Here is a 22,240-nt window from a genome sequence, read left to right as displayed (position 1 = left end):
CACTCATTATGCTGTAATTAATAAAAGGATTTATTTATGCATAGATTCTTCATATTTAGTTTAACAAAATAAGATTCTTATTTATTATTTCTAAATAAGAAGTAATCAGTGCAATTTTGACTTTTCATCATACTTGCTCGAATATATCTTGAAATATTAATAATAATCTTTCAATATTTGATAATTTTATTTATTTATATAAATATTAATTATGGTAAATATTATATCAATATTTGTAAATGTCAATTATTTGGATTTGCAAATAATATTATTGAAATTCTATTAATCTCCTATATTAGAATTTGTGTGTTTGGAATATACGATTTGATTTTGTGATTTATTGTGCTATTGATTTCTTCTAAAATATAATTCATTTTATCACATAAAATAATACTTATCATATTATAATTTATATTATATTATTTAAAAAAATGCGTATCATATATTACTTATTGTTTTAAAATACACTAAGAAATTAAAAATTTATTTTTAATTTAAATTTTTTATTTTATTGAAATAAATTTTTTATTTTATTTTATTATCTGAGATTTAAAATTAATGATTTAAAAATAAAATTAAGTTGCTTACAAAAGCATATTAACTGTAATTTACAATTTGTAAATTTTATGTAAATAAATAAGTTAAATAATTAGTTAGTAATATAATAAGTTAAGATTAAATTTTAAGTATATATTTGTGGAATTGTAACTAGAGCTAAATATCAGAGATGTATATTTAATTCGATATATTAAGTGATACACACACGGCAAAAATTATGTATAAATTATAATCATTATGTTGCAAATGAATAAGAACGCAAGAAAATCGATGATTATATGTACGGAATATTTAAGAGATAGTTAAGGATATAAAATTCGAACCGTATACTAATTCACTATTCATGTGACTTTTCGTGTGTTAAACAACTTTTATGATATATGTATTGAAACATGACTGCAAATTTTATTAGAGGCACTTTGAGAAGCTCATTGCAAAATTATTTATAAGACATTTGAGAGATAAATAATTAAAGTGAAAAAGAAATATAATACGCTCATCACAAGATAAAACACTTTCCTTGTACCAATTTTTCGTCACGTTGTACTTACTTGAATATAATAGGTCAGTTTTTAATGGAGAAATTGTTAGGAAACTTATGAAAGATATAACGCTCAATCAATTATTTTTCGAGACTCTTACCGTGTCGTAGAAATCGCGCGAAAGAATCAATGGGAAAGAAAGAATAAAAGGAAAAATTATTTGAGAATCGATCGCGTGATTTTCGCGAGATGGATGTCCCGACGACTTCATGTCGATAAACAGCAGTATGCACAGGTAGATATATAGGAAAAAAAGATAATGTTCGATGCGTTTTCGAAAGAAATAAAGAATTCATAAGTGACACAATAGCGCTGTAGCTGAAGAGAAAAACGGTTATAGTTTCTATTTTAAAGATTATATTTTTTTAACTTTATTAATTTTTGACTTCCACGTACGTATAAATAAAAAATAATAAAAAAATATATATATACAAATTATAAATATAAAACTGTAATGGACTATTGTATATACATATATACGTATTTTTAAATCAGACCGTGTAGCGTGCAAAATCACGCGAGATGCTTTTATTTAATGACTATTAATGAAATATTTAAGAAAATGATAGAAAGATTTGCAAAATATTAGATAATTCTTAAATTATATAAAAGCAAAATGTATAATAATATTTTACTGTCAAATAAATTTGTAAAGAATTATGTTTATTATTAATTATATGTATAAAATGAATTAATCCAAACAAGAAAATAATTTTCTTCACGAAAACAGAAATATTTCTCTAATTTGAAAAATGAAATTCTTCAAAAAAAAACCAAAATTTCGGTGTATGATAAACTTGATTCAGTAATCAGTACAATGCGCTTCCAAGAATCTTAACATCTCTTGTTAATCAAGTGATGATTATATTGACGCATTTTACAAGATTAAGGGCTGTATGTTGCGGGATTACACGTTGTACGGACCGCGTTACACGGTCTATTCACATTAGCTAGCTTAGCTAAGCCAATCAATTTTGTGTACATATATTATTATTATTGTATGTACGACTCGAAGTATCTGTTAAGAATACGGCGGATAATGTAAACAATCGATTAATTGACGTTAAAATTCATATACAAACTTATATTGGAAACTATTTCAATGATAAACAATAACGAAAGCTTTATTTATTAAAAAAAGAAATAGAAACTACAGACTTGTTATTGCATTTAAATATACTTATGCTGACAAATATTAAACAAAATATGATTTTTCATAGCAGAATCAAGTACTTAAACCGCACATGTGTGTTATCTCGCCATAATCCTATCAGATGTTTCGATCCTACACATATATCTCGAGAATCACGATAGGGCTTACCGAATGTGATCCGTTTATTATGAAGAATTGAATTGTTAATTCAAGTTGGGAATGGACTAGCTCACGCCTAATTAGGGCCTATAAGTGTACACGAACAAATAAAACGTTGAGAAACAATGCTGCATTATTGATATGAATTTCAGCAACTTTGTTGTTAAAACTTAGGTAATATTTTATCTAAAATTGCATTAGTGTTTTGCAAATCTTAAAATGTAATTATTTAAAAATCTATACTACAATCTAAAAAAAAATATTTTATATATTTTTCCTAGCAGTTCGGATTTAAATAATTGTATTTCTTCAAAATAATAATCATAATCATCAAATGAATAACAGCCAACAAAGATCTACATAAACTATCATCTCACATTTAGGTTTCTGTCAATTTTATTGTGCCTTATTTAAATTTCAACATCGTTTAAAAATTTTGATATTTCCAATTTGTCAATTATTTTTATTTATTGGAATATCCCTCTTTTTTTGTCTGACTTGTTAACTACATTTTCTACTTAATTTTTTTTTCTTTTTTCAAAGCGTAATAATATATATTTTCTTCATGTCAAAATAAAAATATAAAAAAAGTATTTAAAAAAAAAATTCAATTTTATCATGTTAATCAACAGTGATAATCTCGTCGCGCAGGAAATAATCAGAAAAGCTCGGCGAGCATTTGCATCGGAGAGATGGCAGCAGCACACTCGTTATAGTAAACAGATTCTGTACGAGGCAAAGCGCAAGTTCGACTACCAATACCACCTCTATTTCTGTAGACGTCGAGCGCGTGTGCCGGGAAGATCGTTCAGTGTTCAGTGTGGCTTAGACTTCAACCGGACTGAGTCTGGCCAATCCTGTCTCCGGCGTGTGATACAGTAAGTATACGAAATCTGACTGAAGTCGACAGATTTGTCCGCATGATCACCTTGACCGATATATCGTTGATATTTGGATACCTTTTTAACGTACGTGTTTATCTAAATTGGAGTGTAATCGCTCTAAGAATTTGGAGTGCACACGAGTAGTGAATGGTATTTGGCAAATGTGCGGAAAAGTGTTATATACGTTGTTTCACAATGAGGAAAATTCGTTTCCCGACCAATTACGTGATGAATTTTTCCTTGTGGTTACTTTATTAATGTCGCATAAATAAATCAAACATGATAAGAATGATATATTCTTATCATTTTTGTGTGGACATGCTCTTACATAATCTGTTATAAAATATTTAATTAGTGACTGATGAGTTCTCGATATTCTCAATATTCACAAAGTATACAAATAATATAATTATAAAATAAATCTAATATTTTAAATATTGTTTGATAATGTTGATAGAATTGATAATTTAACCGATGGCAAAATTTTGTGGAGAAAAAAATAGTATTTTATATATTGTGTTTTCTGTTAATAATATAAATATAAATAAATAAATATATATATATATATATATATATATATATATAAATTTAATATAAATTAAAAAAACACTCTTAAATTTTTAAACTTTAACAAATAAAAATATCAGCTTTGAATTTAAATCATGTAAGAAGTCATGTGTGTGTACACTTGTGCCTATATTTCTACACATCTTATAGTTCACTAACATTTTTTTTCGAGTTTACTTTCTAATGTTCAAGGTTATATGTTTGAATTTATTATTATATATATATATATTTAATTTATAATTAACTTTATTATGTAAAAACAAAGAATAAAATGTTTAACTCTCTTGAGAGTTTAAAAACTATTATATATAATAGCAAATAATTCTTTGCGCGCGCACACGCATATAAATATCTTGGCTTTAAGCTTTTGGCAGTTATGTCATTTACATACTTACACAAATGTTTTACAATTTGAATAAAGTCGTAGAAATTTTCTCATAATAAGTGATTGCAAATTTTTCGTTCGCAGTAAAACAAGATCAAAGGTTGCGCTCTTTAATATTAAATAGTATTATCAAAAAAACAATCAGAGCTACATTCTTATCGTTAAAATTGAAACTAAAAATTGAATTTTTTTGAGTGATCAAGACGTAGCAACTTCGAAGAAACCAAACATAATAAAAAAAAAAAAAAACACACATTGCTGCATATAATCATACGTAATACTGAGACTGAGGCAATTTACATAACCAGTTCCCATTAATATACATATAATATATTTGTCTTGCATTTATATAATAAAAATTGAGTCATTCAGATATCGATATAATACTTGATAAAGATAAATAAAATAATAATAAATAGTGTGCAAAATTATTGTTAAGAGTATATATAAATAAAAATATTAGAAAAATTCATATAACGCAAATACATAAAAACATAAAAACAATACGTAAAAAAATGTATATAAAAAAAATTGCAAAATAATTATTTTTTATTAGGTTTAATCCTTTTTTCAAAATTTATAGCAGATATACATACACATATATTGATAGCTGCCTCATCTATCTAGTGCTAAATATATTTGTCTAACTGTCTCATGACACTATATGTAATTCGAGTAAAATCACAAGTCTTAAATTACGTATATACTTTCCTCGTTACATTAACTTTAGATTGTGTAAACATTTTTTTAATTTTCTTCAACAGTTAGTTTAACCATTATGGATTATAGAGTTAGAGTTCTTTGTCCCTGAGAAAATCACATATATAATCACATACTAGATTAAACGCTCACATACGGCACAGTCAGTATCATTATTTTCCATTTTTTTAATGATCACAATGAGTGATTCAGGTAGATCAAGGCAGACTACTAGACGCTACTTTGACCGCGTAACCTTTATTACGGTGCATTTCGAGATTCATTCGCGTGCGCACGACTGTGATGCAATGTGTAAATTGTAGATAGCACGTGCGTAGCGTGTCCTATGCGCGAGACTGCTTGATATTTTTCTATCTCATTCTCCCTCGCAATACTTCACTGTCATAATATTTTGTTTACGCAGCGCTATCTATCATGAACTTTGTCCTCCTGTTTTAAGCTGATTATTTGTCTCTCTTTTATGATCTTTTTTTCTATTATGTACTTTATTTTTTTCGTTTTTTAACATATTTATTTATCATATATTTCTTTTAACTTTAAAGATAGAAGCAAAGACAGATCTTCTCTACGATCATTTTTATTTTCTCTACTTAAAGTATATATACATATATTAAAATAATAAAGATCTAGATAATAAATATCAGTAGATTCTCTATACAAAGTTTTTATCACAAGGGATCAATATAGCTCCAGCGTACATATTGTGTGTGTACGTGTGTGTGTATGTATATGTGACCCACTCTTATTATAATATATATCATTCTTCTAAAAGTTGCCAAGAAATGATGCCAATGAACTCTAATGATTTTTCTGCAGCGCATTCTATTTTTACTTGTTCTCATCCATTGCGATTATCCATTGTGCGTCATATTTCTTTATCATGCAGTTCTAAACTATGTCGATAAAAATATTTTCTTGCGTAGATGAAGTTAATGATGACACAACTAAATATTGATCGCTGATGTGAAAATAATCCCTTCATATTTGACTTTACTATATGTATCATTCACCATTATTTTGTTTTTGACACTTTATAATAAATATTATTTATTTAACACTTTATAATAAAAAGACACTCTATGTTTAATTTATTTTTAATTTGATTAAATCACATCGTTAAGTTAATTGAATAAATTAGACAGTTGTCATGACACACGTTTACTATTAATCATGTTCTATTTGCGTATCAAATGTGCTTATATTTTACAAACAATTATACGTATGAAAATGCCAGACCTATGTTATGTATATAATAGATAGCGGATCAGCTGTTTCTGACGCTACGGTGCTGTCATTACTATGGATCAATATACCTCTCCCCTGCCGCGAAAATATTTTACATTGTTCTATATGCGTAATAAATAAAAATGTTTCTTAATAATACATAATGTTATCAGTGATGAGAGTATTTATTATCGGTTTTGATCAAATAGCTTAATTATATTAAGTTATTGTTTTATTATGCAATTATGTAGGCGTTATGTGATCTAAACTTGTATAATCCATGATGATAAAAGTTCAATGGAACAATCGATAACAATAAATAAGTACAAAATCTATGTTTTGTATGTATAAAAACAATGTACGAGCAACAGTTAATACATACAGAAACTCTCAATTATCAACTCAATCTGCACATCCAAACCTTAAAAGATTGATTGGTGAAAATAAAGCCAATCATAGATCTATCGTCTGATTGAATCGCAATCGTACAATTAATTACATACATAGAAAACAAGTATCAGACTAATCAATCCAATTTTAGGTCTTCAGTTAGATCTTCACCGTGATCTATAATTAGATTCATATAACAATTAATTCCATTTTATTTTCTTTATTATTATATAAATAAATAATAATATAAGTGATCTAAAAAGTGAACAAAGAAGAAAGTGAAAATGTTCGAAACATTCTTTATAAGTAGTCAAAGAGGGAATAAATAAGACAGTTAAAATATTTTTCTTTCATAAAATATTAAAATGAAGAGGATCAAAAAGTAAATATAAAATTATATAAATATTGTGTGTGCCTTTACATTATAGTTATTAGCAAAAATAATTTAATTATATAAAGAATAAAATACTTGTTTTGTAAATTCGGATTAGCTAATATGTGATTATCTTCTCTAAAAATATTCACTCTTTCTTTCTAAGTTTGTATAAGTGTAAATACACATTATATGTGTACATTTTTTAATGTTTAGAATTCAATTAAATGTGTTAATTCAGTTACAAGGTCAACTTCATGTAAGTTTTGACCATAACAATCATTACGCCACGGATATGATAAAATATGATTTGTACAAATTATAAAATGTTTTCATAAAATAACTATGGTATGACATATGAATAGAAAAATAATTATAATATATTTTTTCTTTGAAATTTTGAGAATATTTAGTAATGGTCAACAAAGAAACATACTATAATAAATATTATTTTATTATATATGCACTGCCAAAACATGTAATATAAAAATCTTAAAAATTTTTCTAATAATCATTATATAGGAAATCATTCCATATTTCAATTTTTATAATATTACATTTTCGAATATATTCTTATTTTCATCTATAATATTTTATATAATATATATTAATTTTGTCAAGTTTCTCTTATCACAAATACACAGACCATATTATGTTTTTATTTTATCTTATTTAGTCTAAATTATTAACTTTAATTCTAATGTCTTATCGTAATGCAATATAAAATAATTGCAAATGCTCAAAGTGTGCATGCGAGTATCAGTTACATTTTTGAAAAAAAAATTGCATTACATCATTTACGGGTACTAAAGAAAAACGAAAGAAATTGAGGACACAGAAACACGTGTTTGGCGAATGAGAGGTGAATAGTTCACGCGATTAATATTATAGATGTCTCGATTTTGTCATTGACAGTTCATTACGGCGATTGGAAGTTTTGAGATCGAGCAAAATTGTATATATAGACACACAATCTTGTGAAAATTCGTAGACACGATTTTTCGATCAAAAGAGTACAATAAAATTTCAGAAGGTTGATTACAGGATTACATTTAACAGTGACTGTTAGAAGAACATGTCATGAATACGAAATCAGATAGAAATTCTGATAAAATTCAAATAGAAATATCTTCCGTTCAACAAATTTTATAATTCATATTATGCAATTTTCATATTGTCTGTGAATAATATTATATATAATATATATTATATATAAAAGGCAATCTTATTTTATGTAATAATATGTTATATTGTCGACTGACATACGTTCTTACGGCATACATATGTTTTGTAAATCGTGAACGGAATATATTAGTTCCATGTATATTGATATACAAAAGTACTTCTTATCGGTGACATGTGATTTTTCCAGTAATTCCAGTATTACAAAAGGCGCCAATTATTCTCTTATCGCTTGTTATGCATATCAGGCAAAGGATTTAATACATATGAATCACTGTTGTCTGAAGATATGAACATACATCTTGATTTTCTTGTGGTTACCGCATTAATAGATAATATCGATTATCTACATATTCTACATATAAAAAAATATATGTTTTATAATATATATGATACTTATCCCAAAACAATACTAATTTATTTAATGTTACAGATATATGTAATTAATATTAATCTATTTAATATATGTATTTTTAAATCTATATATAAAACGTTATATTAAAACAGAAAAAGTAATCAATTAAATTAAATTTTAAATAAAATATCTCTCTAATATATTAAATAATTTTTTTTAAATAAAAGAAATATATCGAGATTTAATATTATTTTTTTAAATATAATTCAATAACTTTATTGCTTGTTCAATTACTTTAACGATCATGAAAATAGCATTAAAATATAATTCTATTCCAGTTTTAAATTTCGCTATCGTAGCATTTAGTTTACAGTTTATTCATGATGGCTTTTCACCTCGCCAACTTCTAATTATGTCGCAAATTTATATTGTGTTGCATCGCGTGCAAACAACTTCTCAATTTATATTCACTTAAAATGATTTTTTTGCACGAGATATATTTATATCTTTTTATGTAAACGCAATAGTGTGTTAGCGAAAGTTCATGATATATGTAGATTAACAAAATACAAATTGTTATATTTGCTCTTTTAAATTAATTTAGCCAATTTACTGCCATGCTCTTTTATTTGCATTGATATGTTTTAACATATTCTACATATCATAAACAAATATTTTATGTTATTAATAAAATAGGTTTAAAAATTATATAACTTAATTATATAACAAAAATTCTTTTATTCATGAGAAAAGTTTCAAACAAATATATATTTTTATGTCAAAACCATAAAACAATATTGCGTCACTAGAACGATTTAGCACTATTAAATTGATAACTTATTGAATGGTCATTGACCATTGATCATGCCGCTTTAGATAGAGCGCATATAATCATCGTCATAAAAAGCATTGTATTAACACTAAATTTATCCCAAACATTCATAAGAAAATTTTATGTTTAATGTTATACTTATATAAAATTTTATCTAAAATAATTTTCTTTCATAATTTCTTTCTATATGTGAAATTCATTCTATCAATATTAATTTTTTTTTTTTGAGGCTATAAACACAATAAATATATCATAACATCGAACATATTTTTTATTATTCTCTGTTATGCGCACAATCATTATCCATTTTGTTTTCGATATGTCATTTTCAATTGCATCTGTTTATTTATTGCAAAGCATAAAATTTTCGCGAGAATGTCTCTGCACTGCGCATTTCCTTCACGTTCAAGTAACGTGAATCAATTACACGTGACTATATCATGTTATAGCAGTTGGTGCGTCAAAAATATGAATCAATAAATGCCATATCGTACGATGATAAACTAAACTACACTAACACGCTAATTCAGATTTGCGCTTGCAATTCATTCGGTGCAACATTACGCTCAATGTCAGCCACAATGCGTCAATGATCTAATTTGAAGACAATCTTCTGTATATTGCTATAGTGCGATAATGCATAGTGCGATGTTTTGTTAACATTGTTTTATATTGTTTCTTTTTTGTCAGAAACTTTCTCAATATTTTAATTTATATAAAATAACAAAATAAATTTTTCAAATAAAATATTATTTAATAAGAAATTAGAGTAAATTGATTTCTTCAAGAAGTATATAAAAAATAAGATATATTACTTTCTATCACAATACAATATCTATTTCCTGTAACAAAATAATTTCCTCTTTAAAAAAAATGGCATTTTAATTCAAAGATATATATAGAAAAAAAATTATAATAAAATAAAAAAGTTAGATAAATCTCACTTCAAATGAATTCTAATCAATTATACAAGGTAAAGTTAACCTGAAGCGAAATCACCTATTATCGTATATGCAAAGGGTATACTATTGTTTTAAATATAATCTGTAAAAAATTATAATCTACATACAAGAGAGTGTAATTTATTAATGTACAAATAAAAACAAGATAAAAGTTACAAATTATATTTAGCTGTCATAATTATAAAAGTTAAAAATATATGTATACATATACACATATACACACATAACTATATTTAAAGAAAGTCATTTGTCTGTTTCAGAAATACCAGAAATAGTTGGCAGAACATCAACAGATCAACAGATAAGTGATATCTTATTTTAAGGAATAAAAAGTGACGTTTTAGTGCCTAATGAGGATTGTCGCGTGAGACGAATGTTAACATTTTCCGATAAACTGGAAATTCTGTTCTTATCGATAACTACCGAAAACATAGTTATCGCGACCAAACGAAGATCATTTGTCGAGTTTGAGCTTGAACGTGAAACGAAACACACGCGCGCGGAAGGAAACAGCTTTAAAACGCAAATACTAGTCACAAATATTTAAAGCGGCCTAAATATCTATAAGAAAATAATCTATGCGAGGGTAAAATAATTAGATAACTAAATTCGTTTTTTAATTTTATACGATATTCAAATTAAAGTATCAAAATAGTGGTAATATTGTGATTTTAACGAAAATACAGCGACCGACAAAATGCATTCCATACGCGCTCATCAATCGTTGAACAAACATAGAAGTGCTTTACAAATATGGAAGATTGCTACAAGATACTTCGCCGCAGATGTAGAATACAAACCAATCAGAAGTGTCCTCGTCGCCAATCGAGGTAAATTGTCACTAATTCTTAATAAAAAGAAATTAAGCATTTTTTTTAAATAGAAAGTATCAAAAATTATAAGGTTTGTTAATTTGTTTTTTTTTTTTTTTTAATTTAGAATATAAATTTTCTTAAATAAACTAAAAAAATATGTTTGATATGGTTGAATTATGTATATACGCACAAAGTTATAAAAATTTTTAATAGTAATCTTTCTGTCTTGTTTCTATACACATTATGAAATTTTGCATGATTTTCATCTTCTAAAATATCAAATTGTGCCATATTAATCTGCTCTGTATTTATCTATAAAACTATTTAAATAATGACTTATATATGTGAACAGATTTTGAAAGATCTTAAGAAGAAACTTATTTTGCGTCTAAAAAACTGATAAGATTTGTATCACATGCGTTATTACAAAATTATTCTCGATCACAGACTCATTAACATATTTGTTTATGGCAATGTCTACAATCATTCATATATTTACATTTAGCATAAATATAAATGATCTACAAAATTTATAAAATTTAAATCTGTTTTTATTTTATTATATTTTCATGATGTGCATTGCTATGTTCTAATTACATAATTGTTATAATAATCACTATAAACTTATTAGTATTTAGTACTGTAAATAAGAAAAAAAAAATTATTACGCTTCCTAAATAAAAGTGTAAGTAATGTTTGCACGGTATATTGCTCGAATACTATCGACAAGTTAATGAAAGTTGTTAGGAACTTGCTCATTTTTGTAGAACAAGGTTACGTAATTAATCAAGATGTGTAACAGCGTTATTCTTGATGTAGAACCAGCATGAAATGATTTAAAACTAGAGAGGCAGTTAATTAAACGAACTATCTAGCATTGCTAGATACTCCGTTTAATTAATCCCTATCAACACGTGAACTCCGCGTGTTGAATTTCACACAAGAAAAAGTGATATATTTTACTATCCCAAAAAAATTATTAATATTTGATTTAATTATTATTTATTCATTTCTACTTATCATTATCGTAGAAATACTACGAGATCATTAAAAAAATAAAACGTATAAACTTTCTCCTTTGTATATCCGACTTCTTACAATTATATTTGAAATTTTAATGCATAATTTTAATAATGTTACAGGCGAAATCGCCATTCGCGTGTTTCGTGCCTGCACGGAACTCGGTATTCGCTCCGTGGCGATTTATTCAGAACAAGATAAGATGCAAATGCATCGGCAAAAAGCAGACGAAGGTTATTTAGTAGGCAAAGGATTACCTCCTGTTCAAGCTTACCTGAACATCCCCGAGATCATTCAAATTGCCATGGAAAACAACATCGACGCCATACATCCCGGTTATGGATTCCTTTCGGAGAGATCGGATTTTGCTCAAGCAGTGACTGATGCTGGTATCAGATTCATCGGACCTCGTCCTAAAGTCGTTCAGCAAATGGGAGATAAGGTATTTTAATCCTTAATTCCATAACATTCCATATCATTGATTCTCCAAATACTCGTAGTTCTCCAAAAATTCTTGAGCCAGAAGTCAAAAGTATGGTATATACATCCAATCGATAGGTGGCTGCTAGACAAGCCGCGATTGAGGCTGGAGTTCCCATCGTTCCAGGAACGGACGGACCGGTAACGACTTCCGACGAGGCGATAGAGTTCTGTATGAAACATGGGCTTCCGGTAATCTTTAAGGCAGCATACGGAGGAGGAGGACGAGGTAGGTTTAATATATCAATCTTTCTTCACTAATTATTCTGCTTTTGTCTAAATAAATATAATAAATAAATATAAAAAAATACTTATATTTTTATAAAATAATTTGTAAGATTTTTTTCAAGATTTCTTAAAATCTTGATTATACTTCAGATTTTAAGATAAAAATGTAAGTCTTAATAAATTGATTAAATCTTAAATCTTAAATAACTCAAGTAAATAACGCCTTATACTTCATCAAAATTAATGGTGCTTATGTAAGTTATGTTAACTCTTATTTTATGAAAACGAGACAAGATTATTCGATCACTAAAAGCATTTTGAAGAGAGACTACAGGAAATACATAGAATATTATGCAAAATACGTTTTAAAATTATTAATACTCAAGCTGTCGTAATATATCGCTTTAAGCTAGCAATAAAGTTTTTTCCTGCTAAAATGTTTTTTTTTTTAAATTGTTAATTTAAAAATAATTCGATGTTTTGGCATTATTTGATTTACCATATCAGATTTATTTAAAAAAAGATTATTTGATAATTTTTCATTAAAATTATTAATATGTGAATTTATTTGAAAAATAAAAACAAATTAACCATAAAGCAATACGTATTTCTATCAAAGATATAATTAAGACATAAGAATGTATAGTACATATGTAAATCACATAAATAAAAAAATGTACTTTTCGTTATAATGTATAAGTGTATGGAAAACGCGTTCATTCCTTATTGAATAATGAAAAATTTATTTTCACACAAAATATGTTACGACAGATTGTTTAATGGCACAATACGATAAATTGGCATTCATAATAGAAGAAAAACAAGTAGTATTTGACTGATAATAGGTATAGATATTTAAATATGTTACATAAAATGCATAAAATTTTTTTTTAAATAAAAATATGTTGTAAGTGTTAGCTTAAAGCTTAAAAATGTTCTTTTTTTTTCCTAATTAAGATCATCGTTGATGAGAAATTTCCCTTACAATTTTTACACAAAGTTAAATAAAACGGATATAATATTAAAGATAATTAGAAAAGAAGCTTTGATCTATATTTTAAGAAATGAATTTTATAAAATATATTTTTTTAACTTTTTTAAGTATATTTATGTTGAACATGTGACATTCTTAAAAATTTTATTATTATTTAGGTATGAGAGTCGTAAGACAAATGGAAGAGGTCCGTGAGATGTTTGATCGTGCATCTTCAGAAGCCGCGGCTGCTTTCGGAAATGGCGCGATGTTCATCGAGAAATTCATCGAGAGACCACGTCATATTGAAGTTCAATTACTCGGAGATAATGCTGGCAATGTCGTGCATTTATATGAACGCGACTGTTCTGTGCAGCGTCGTCACCAAAAGGTAAACTGATTAAAGTAAACTTAATTTAACGCGTGTAATAATTAATTATTTAAGCATTATTGTGAGCATTGCAATGAGCACTGCTGTCGCAATATTTTCGGCAGTGTTTGTTATTCTTCTATATAAAAAAACACATATATATAGCTTTTTATTCTTATTTTAAAGAATATTTATTTGTCTTTGTATATTTAGTCAATTAAAAACTTTGTATATTCACAGTAATATAAATTATAAATAAATCTAATAATACGAATAATGACTTTAAAAACATGAGATTCAGATATTTTATCAACGCAGTTCTATGTAAGTTAACTAATTATTATTTAAAACAGAGCAAGGTTATTCGACTATTAAAAACATTTTTAAAAAATATAGGAAATACATAAAATATTATGCAAGATATGTTTTGAAATTATTATCGCTCAAGCTGTCGTAATATATTGCCTCGAGTTAGCAATTTTCTCCTGTGAACAGATTAGGAGTAGATGAATTTTTTTACAAAGTTTCCTCAAGGATGCCTGAATACAAAAGGCAAGAACTTATATTCTCTGTGACTATCTTGTTCAAAACAAGGACAATGACGCAATTACACAAGATTCATGATTATAATAGCAAGTACATATTATAGATCAAGTAGTTTCCAAATTAATAACTCGGTTTAACAAAATGCGACGTCCGATTTCATTTTCGACTTATGAAAACACTTTCTCGTAAAATTTACAGGTAGTCGAGATCGCGCCAGCTCCATCATTATCAACCAAGATTCGTGATAAGATGACCGAATATGCAGTTAAATTGGCAAGACACGTTGGTTATTCGAATGCCGGTACCGTGGAATTTTTGGTCGACGAATCCGGAAATTTTTATTTCATTGAAGTCAACGCAAGATTACAAGTTGAACATACAGTAACCGAGGAAATAACCGGGTAATGAGTCAGATATAAAAAATACATATCTCTTTTCACATTTTTTACATTCAATTTGAACCTCTCTTTCAATTGTCATTCTTCCCTTCTATTTTTTTAATAATTAAATATATAATTATAACATTTAAAAAATTGTGTGTGTTATATATAATTGTAATATTACTGTAATATTAAAATATACAATAATAATATTAATATGTATGTATAATTGTAATATTAGATATATTCATTTGCTTTGCATAAATGTCAATTATGTTATGTTATTTATATCGTCTTTACTTTTTTAGAATCGATCTTGTGCAATCTCAAATTCGAATCGCCGAAGGCATGACATTACCCGAGCTCGGTATGACACAAGAAAAAATTAAGCCTCAAGGATTCGCGATCCAATGCCGAGTGACTACGGAAGATCCAGCTAAGAACTTTCAACCAGATACCGGAAGAATAGAAGTCTTTCGTTCTGGTGAAGGCATGGGCATTCGATTGGACGGAGCTTCCGCGTTTGCCGGAGCTATAATCTCGCCATTTTATGATTCACTTCTCGTTAAGGTAGGATTAACGAATATAAAATAATGATTATTATTGCAATATGTTATCAAATATCTTTAAGATATTTTTAATAACAAACCACACACAAATGTTTTGTCTAAAGATACTTTATGAAATTACTGCCTGTTAAAATAATTAAAATAAAATATTATTTTTTAAATAAAACTTATAAAACTTATTCTAATAGATAGTTCACAATATCAAATATTTTTATACATATTTTAATAATTTGATTTTTTATTTTATCAATATTGCATAATACAGATCAACTAATTTTTATCACCTGAATAGTTTTACAATATTTTAAATGGTACATGATATTTCTCTCTTTATCATTTTTTTTTGCAAAATTTCCAAATATACTTATATGAAAAATTTTTATTTGAAAGCCGTTCTCCGCAAAATGCATATGTGAGTGCAAAAAGATCTTATATTCAAAACATATTAATATCTTTTATTTTTCCTCAGGTAATCGCCCACGCTGGTGATCTTCAATCATCCTGCGCCAAAATGAATCGAGCTCTCCGCGAGTTCCGCGTGCGCGGAGTAAAGACAAATATCCCTTTTCTATTAAATGTTTTGGAGAATCAAAAGTTCCTTAACGGTATCATCGATACATATTTCATCGACGAGCATCCTCAGCTTTTTCAGTTCCAGCCAAGCCAGAATCGAGCGCAAAAATTGCTAAATTATCTCGGTTCGGTTCTAGTAAACGGCCCGAGCACACCATTAGCTACTCAGCTGAAGCCGGCGGACATCAAACCGCACATTCCACAGATTGCTCTAGGTATATGAGCGGTTATTAATGAATATAATAGTAATAATCTGGAATTATGCCGACTAAAAGATCCCAAATATTACTTTTGAATTTATATCCAAATGATATATATATTGCATCTCAGTAATGCGATTCCCATTTAAAGTGTACACTTCTTAAGATATAACCATAGAGCATTCGATAGATTGAATCCGAACCCTTATTATAAATTTTGGTCTTATAAACATTTGATTCACATTATGTGACGAAATTATTAGCAGTAATTAGAACAGAGGCGTACAGAAGATGTGCCTTCATGCGTGGATCAGCTAATCAGGGGTTGTATTTTTTTTTTGTTTTTTAATTTCTTTATGTAAATGGGATGTCTATTAATTCTTTGAGCAAATTGATTAACATTGATATGAACGTTGCTAACATAGATTAAGTTTTAAATTTAAAGATCACTAAAAATATGACATTTTCAAAGCGTTATAATCCTAATACTTTTCAATTTATTAACAAATAAATAAAAAAATTTATATAAAAATAGTTTTATATTCTCATCATATATTACGTTTTCTGATATATAATGATTCACTCTCTCTAATATTTTTATCAACTTACAAATATCAAATTTAATATAATATAACGTATTAACATTTTTTTAATTAATTTTTTATCAATATACTTTTATTTTTTTTAATGAAAGCAAACGATAACACAAATATTATAATACAATATAATACAATATAATATTTAGAAAAGAAATAATAAACATCCTTTTTGCTTATTAATAACAATCCGTTTCTGCTTTTTTTGCTGGGTTTACAGGAGCACTCGATTAAAATGTTATACTAAAGATTTTTATGTTCATTCCTGGTATGTTCTTGTCTTTAAATTCAAGCGTGATTACTGCACCGCGCCGCATTAAGCACTGCACACTGTGCGAATTTGTAAATGGGATCACAAAACATACTCATATGTGTCTCTACTTATTATCATTACATAAGCAACATAAAAAAATAATAATAATAATAAAAATAAAGCATGCTGTTTTTATCTCGTTAGTGATTAATATTATTCGTCAATAATTTTCAATATCTCATTCTATGCATAATTAAGAGAAAAACGTATTGATAATTAAAATGTCATAGCGTTTACAAATAGAACAAATTTTAAAATAAATCGTGATATCTTCGATTATTTGAAGATTTATCATCATAGTTTTACACATAGTGACTTACAATTTTAGATATATTAATTTCCTTCTCATACACACTGCATTGTTTATAGCATGCTTTTATTTTTTTTGTTTGGCAATTTTTAGACTTTGCTAAGCTTGCAGCTGCAGAAGAGACCAATGATCCCGATGTATCAGGTATGGTTACAGTATTATATGCAGTATTACATACTTTTTTTCTTAGCTTATATTATGTTAAAATCCAGTATTGTGCAGATTAAGAAGATAAACTCAACATAGGTATAGTATAATAAAGCAAAATTTTGCGTATTTTTTTATTTGTTCTTTTTTTTGAGATTGGCAAAATTATATTTATTGAAATTTAATTACTTTATTTTTTATCAAATTTGTTTAATTACAGAATTTAAAATACTGGATAAGTAATAAGAAATAAATCATGCTAATAAATGCTATTAATAATAATATAAATATATTGCTACAACATATTAAAACATGAATTCACTAATTAGTTCATAACAATATTAATTTGTAAATATGCTACGTTCGTTTTTAAATATTCTACATTTGCTTTGTAAAATATCTTTTTATTTTAAGTTTTGTGAAGCATTCTTCGAATACAAAAAATATGCTTAACAATCTTATATACAATAATATTTAATGAAGATTTTCACGCACACGTTCAAAATCTTTGTGCATATAATTGCAAAAAGAGTCAATAAAAAATAATCAATACAGATAATTAATATTTATAAATCAGAAAAAAGATGCTTTAAATATTTATAAAAAAATATTTAAAATATTTTATATAATTCAATACTAAATTAATAATTATAAACCTATCTACTTTATAAATAATTTATTTTTTATTGATTCCATTTTATTTATTTTGATGCGTGATAAATGTTGTAGCTTACCGCTTCTTAGAAATATTTTTTCGCGCTTATTAACAACAGCACGTATTAAATAACGATCCATTTTTTTCCCAAGCTTTAAACTGATCTTCTTCCGCGCTTTTTTCCAGATGTTTTGGATCCTCCAAAAGGATTCCGTCAAATTTATAAGCAGCAAGGTCCAGAAGCCTTCGCCAAAGCTATTAGACAGCACAAAGGTCTTCTTTTAATGGATACTACATTCCGCGATGCGCATCAATCCCTTCTGGCAACTCGCGTGCGATCGCACGATCTGCTAACGATCTCTCCATTCGTTGCGCACAAATTTAACAGCCTCTATTCGTTGGAGAACTGGGGTGGTGCGACTTTTGATGTAGCCTTGAGGTTCCTTCATGAGTGTCCTTGGGAACGGTTGGAGGACATGCGCAAGGCCATTCCCAATATCCCGTTTCAAATGTTGTTAAGAGGCGCTAATGCTGTTGGATACACAAATTACCCTGACAATGTGGTCTTCAAGTTCTGTGAATTGGCTGTGAAGACCGGCATGGATATCTTCAGAGTATTCGACTCACTCAATTATTTGCCAAATCTTATCGTTGGTGAGTTTAAACAAAACTTAATTATAACGTGACTTGATAATAAAACAAGTTCTCAAAATAAATATTCTTCTTTACTCTAATTTACTATTTATATTTTACAAAGCTGATCTATGTCAGAATGTTTTCTCATAAAAATTTCTTTATTGAATTCGAGTTTCTCTTCAGGTATGGAAGCCGCCGGAAAAGCCGGAGGTATCGTTGAAGCGGCAATTTCTTATACGGGCGATGTGAGCGACCCAAGTCGTACGAAGTATAACTTGAAATATTATACCGATTTGACGGATGAATTGGTCAAAGCGGGCACTCATGTCCTGGCGATTAAAGATATGGCCGGATTACTCAAACCAAGAGCAGCCGAGATGCTGATTGACGCGATCAGACAGAAGCATCCGGATATACCTTTGCATATACACACGCATGATACCGCTGGAGCAGGAGTGGCCTCCATGTTAGCTTGTGCAAAGAGCGGTGCCGATGTTGTGGACGTTGCCATTGATAGCATGTCCGGCATGACTAGTCAACCTTCTATGGGCGCTATTGTTGCTTCTCTTCAGGGTATATAGTTAAAAAGACAATTTTTATTTTTTATTAATTTCTAAGATAACTTTTCGTTTAACTTATTTATATTTAGATAACAATTTTTATTTAATTTTAAATTTAAAAACTGATGAAATAGCATTAATTATACTCGTTATTTAAATTGTCGCTGTAAATTTACTAATAATAAAAATCGCAATATTATATATATATATATATATATATATATATATATATATATATATATTATATAGAATTATTGAAATTGAAATTAAAATTAATAAAATTTTTAATTAATATCATGATAGGAACAGACATTGACACAAAACTAGATCTCTCTGATGTCTCGGAATATTCCGCATATTGGGAACAAACGAGAACACTCTATGCACCCTTCGAATGCACAACAACGATGAAATCTGGAAACGCGGATGTTTATCTCAATGAAATTCCCGGTGGACAGTACACAAATTTACAATTCCAAGCTTACTCGCTCGGTCTAGGCGAATTCTTCGAAGACGTGAAGAAAGCGTATAGGCATGCTAATCTCTTGCTCGGTGATATCATTAAAGTCACGCCAAGCTCTAAGGTTGTCGGTGATTTAGCGCAATTTATGGTTCAAAATAAGCTGACGGCCGATGATGTACTGAAGAGAGCCGAAGAATTATCGTTTCCTAAATCGGTGGTCGAGTTTCTTCAGGGCGCTATAGGTGAACCTTATGGAGGATTCCCTGAGCCATTAAGGTAAGAGATATCTCGCATACAAATGTAATGCATGTATAGCATCAAAAGCAATATTTTTAAGTAATTTTTCATTGAATTTAACTTCCATTCGTAATGCATTCAGGTCGAAAGTTCTCAAGGACATGCCACGCGTGCAAGGTAGACCAGGTGCGAGTTTGGCACCGCTCGATTTCGTTGCCTTGAAGAAAGAGCTGCAAGAATCTCATCCACACATCACCGAAGAGGACGTCATGTCGGCCGCACTTTATCCTAAAGTAACAAAGGACTACTTGAGTTTCAGAGAACAATTTGGTCCGGTAGATAAATTAGAGACCAGAATCTTCCTTACGGGACCTAAAGTGGGCGAAATATTTGATGTCACAATTGAGAAGGGCAAAACTCTCAGTATCAAAACTCTGGCGGTTGCCGAGGATCTCACAAAGAATGGTGAACGCGAAGTATTCTTCGAAATGAATGGCCAGCTAAGATCTGTATTTATCAAGGATAAAGAGGCTGTCAAGGTAAAGGCTTACAAAATTCGATACTATTTTATATATCGTCAGCCTATCAGAATACTTCAATTAAATCATAATTAAAATAAAAAAAATTAAAATTAAATAATAATTAGAGTATTAATAATTAAAATAAAATAAAAATAATAAATTAAAATAAAATTATCACTGCGAAATGAGATCAGAATGAAAATTAAAATAAAACGGCAAGTTTAAATTAAGATTGAATGAATATCAATTTTAAACAAAGTGCAACATGAATTTTTTATTCCCTATGCAGGAACTTCATGTGCATCCAAAAGCGATAAAAGGCGACAACAATCAGGTAGGAGCGCCGATGCCCGGTGAAGTAATCGATATCAGGATAAAAGTAGGTGATACCGTGGAAAAAGGTGCACCACTAGTCGTATTATCCGCTATGAAGATGGAGATGGTCGTACAGGCGCCAAGAGCAGGAAAAATCAAGAGCCTTGACATCAATTTGGGTATGAGACTTGAAGGAGAAGATCTTATCTTAACATTCGAATAAACTCTCATATTGATGAAATGTTCTTGCAAGGTAACTCCTTCGCACAAAAATGATATGAAATATTTATTGTAAAAACTGTTGCAAATTGTTTGCTTCGATAATGCGTACGGAAAGTAAAATCTTTATCATACGAAATCTTCGCCATACGACTAATCAAATAATTAAACAAAATTTCATGTAAACAAAATTATTTTTCCAAATTTGTCTTCATTTAAAAAAAATGTACTGTTTTATTTTAGAATATAATTCAAATATTCTGTGCATATAATTTGTGCATACGAAACAAATGCATGCCAATATGATTAATGTGATACAATCGAATGAAGCTGCCTAAGAGACATCAATTAATACCAGATATAAAGCATTCATTTAAAAAAATTTACTCTCTTAGGAACTTAAAAAATTCAATAATAATACTATCAAATATTCCAATAATTTGTTTTTTCAAGGATTTATATAAAATAAGCAATTGATGAGCGCTTGTGACAAATTTGACATTCGATTATACAAAAATTGAAAATATTGTATATTATATATATATTCTTTTTATATATTTTAAAATATAAACAGAAGTATTATATATATATATATATATATATATATATATATATATATATAGATTTTTAATAAAAATATAATTGCGATCAATTTGAAATAACATCGATATACTTAAAAAAAAAAGAAAGAAAATGATTGTAAAAATTATATTTTTATAAAAAACTTATTGAGCTCAATTATTTTTCACCGATCAATATTCAAATACGCTTTTGTATAAATCGATTACATTGGCGAGATTAACCTTTTTTGTTTTTATGATGAACAAT

General features: G+C 27.9%; 1 protein-coding gene across 3 annotated transcripts in view; it reads left to right on the top strand.

The window, feature by feature from the left end:
* Positions 1–3,148: 3,148 nt before the first annotated feature.
* LOC126849484 (pyruvate carboxylase, mitochondrial) overlaps positions 3,149–22,240 on the top strand; it is a 19,987-nt gene continuing 895 nt past the window's right edge. Inside the window, exons 1-15 of one of the 3 annotated variants that reach the window (XM_050591361.1) lie at positions 3,149–3,290; positions 10,547–10,872; positions 10,973–11,116; positions 12,244–12,563; positions 12,680–12,830; positions 13,982–14,193; positions 14,917–15,119; positions 15,407–15,668; positions 16,137–16,455; positions 17,753–17,803; positions 18,648–19,115; positions 19,281–19,670; positions 19,961–20,396; positions 20,500–20,896; positions 21,168–22,240. The exon at positions 21,168–22,240 is cut by the window's right edge and continues 895 nt beyond it. In XM_050591361.1, the coding sequence (XP_050447318.1) occupies positions 10,984–11,116; positions 12,244–12,563; positions 12,680–12,830; positions 13,982–14,193; positions 14,917–15,119; positions 15,407–15,668; positions 16,137–16,455; positions 17,753–17,803; positions 18,648–19,115; positions 19,281–19,670; positions 19,961–20,396; positions 20,500–20,896; positions 21,168–21,416 (3,591 nt within the window). In that variant the 5' untranslated portion in view covers positions 3,149–3,290; positions 10,547–10,872; positions 10,973–10,983 and the 3' untranslated portion in view covers positions 21,417–22,240. Of the gene's footprint in view, positions 3,291–10,546; positions 11,117–12,243; positions 12,564–12,621; positions 12,831–13,981; positions 14,194–14,916; positions 15,120–15,406; positions 15,669–16,136; positions 16,456–17,752; positions 17,804–18,647; positions 19,116–19,280; positions 19,671–19,960; positions 20,397–20,499; positions 20,897–21,167 lie in introns of those variants that run through there. The other 2 variants (XM_050591362.1, XM_050591363.1) reach the window with 2 other exon arrangements.

This window comes from Cataglyphis hispanica, chromosome 5 (genome assembly GCF_021464435.1).
Source record: "Cataglyphis hispanica isolate Lineage 1 chromosome 5, ULB_Chis1_1.0, whole genome shotgun sequence".
In the NCBI taxonomy this organism is placed as follows: Eukaryota; Metazoa; Arthropoda; class Insecta; order Hymenoptera; family Formicidae; genus Cataglyphis; species Cataglyphis hispanica.
The sequence above is the reverse complement of the archived record's forward strand: the minus strand, read 5'-3'. Positions and strand labels throughout refer to the sequence as shown.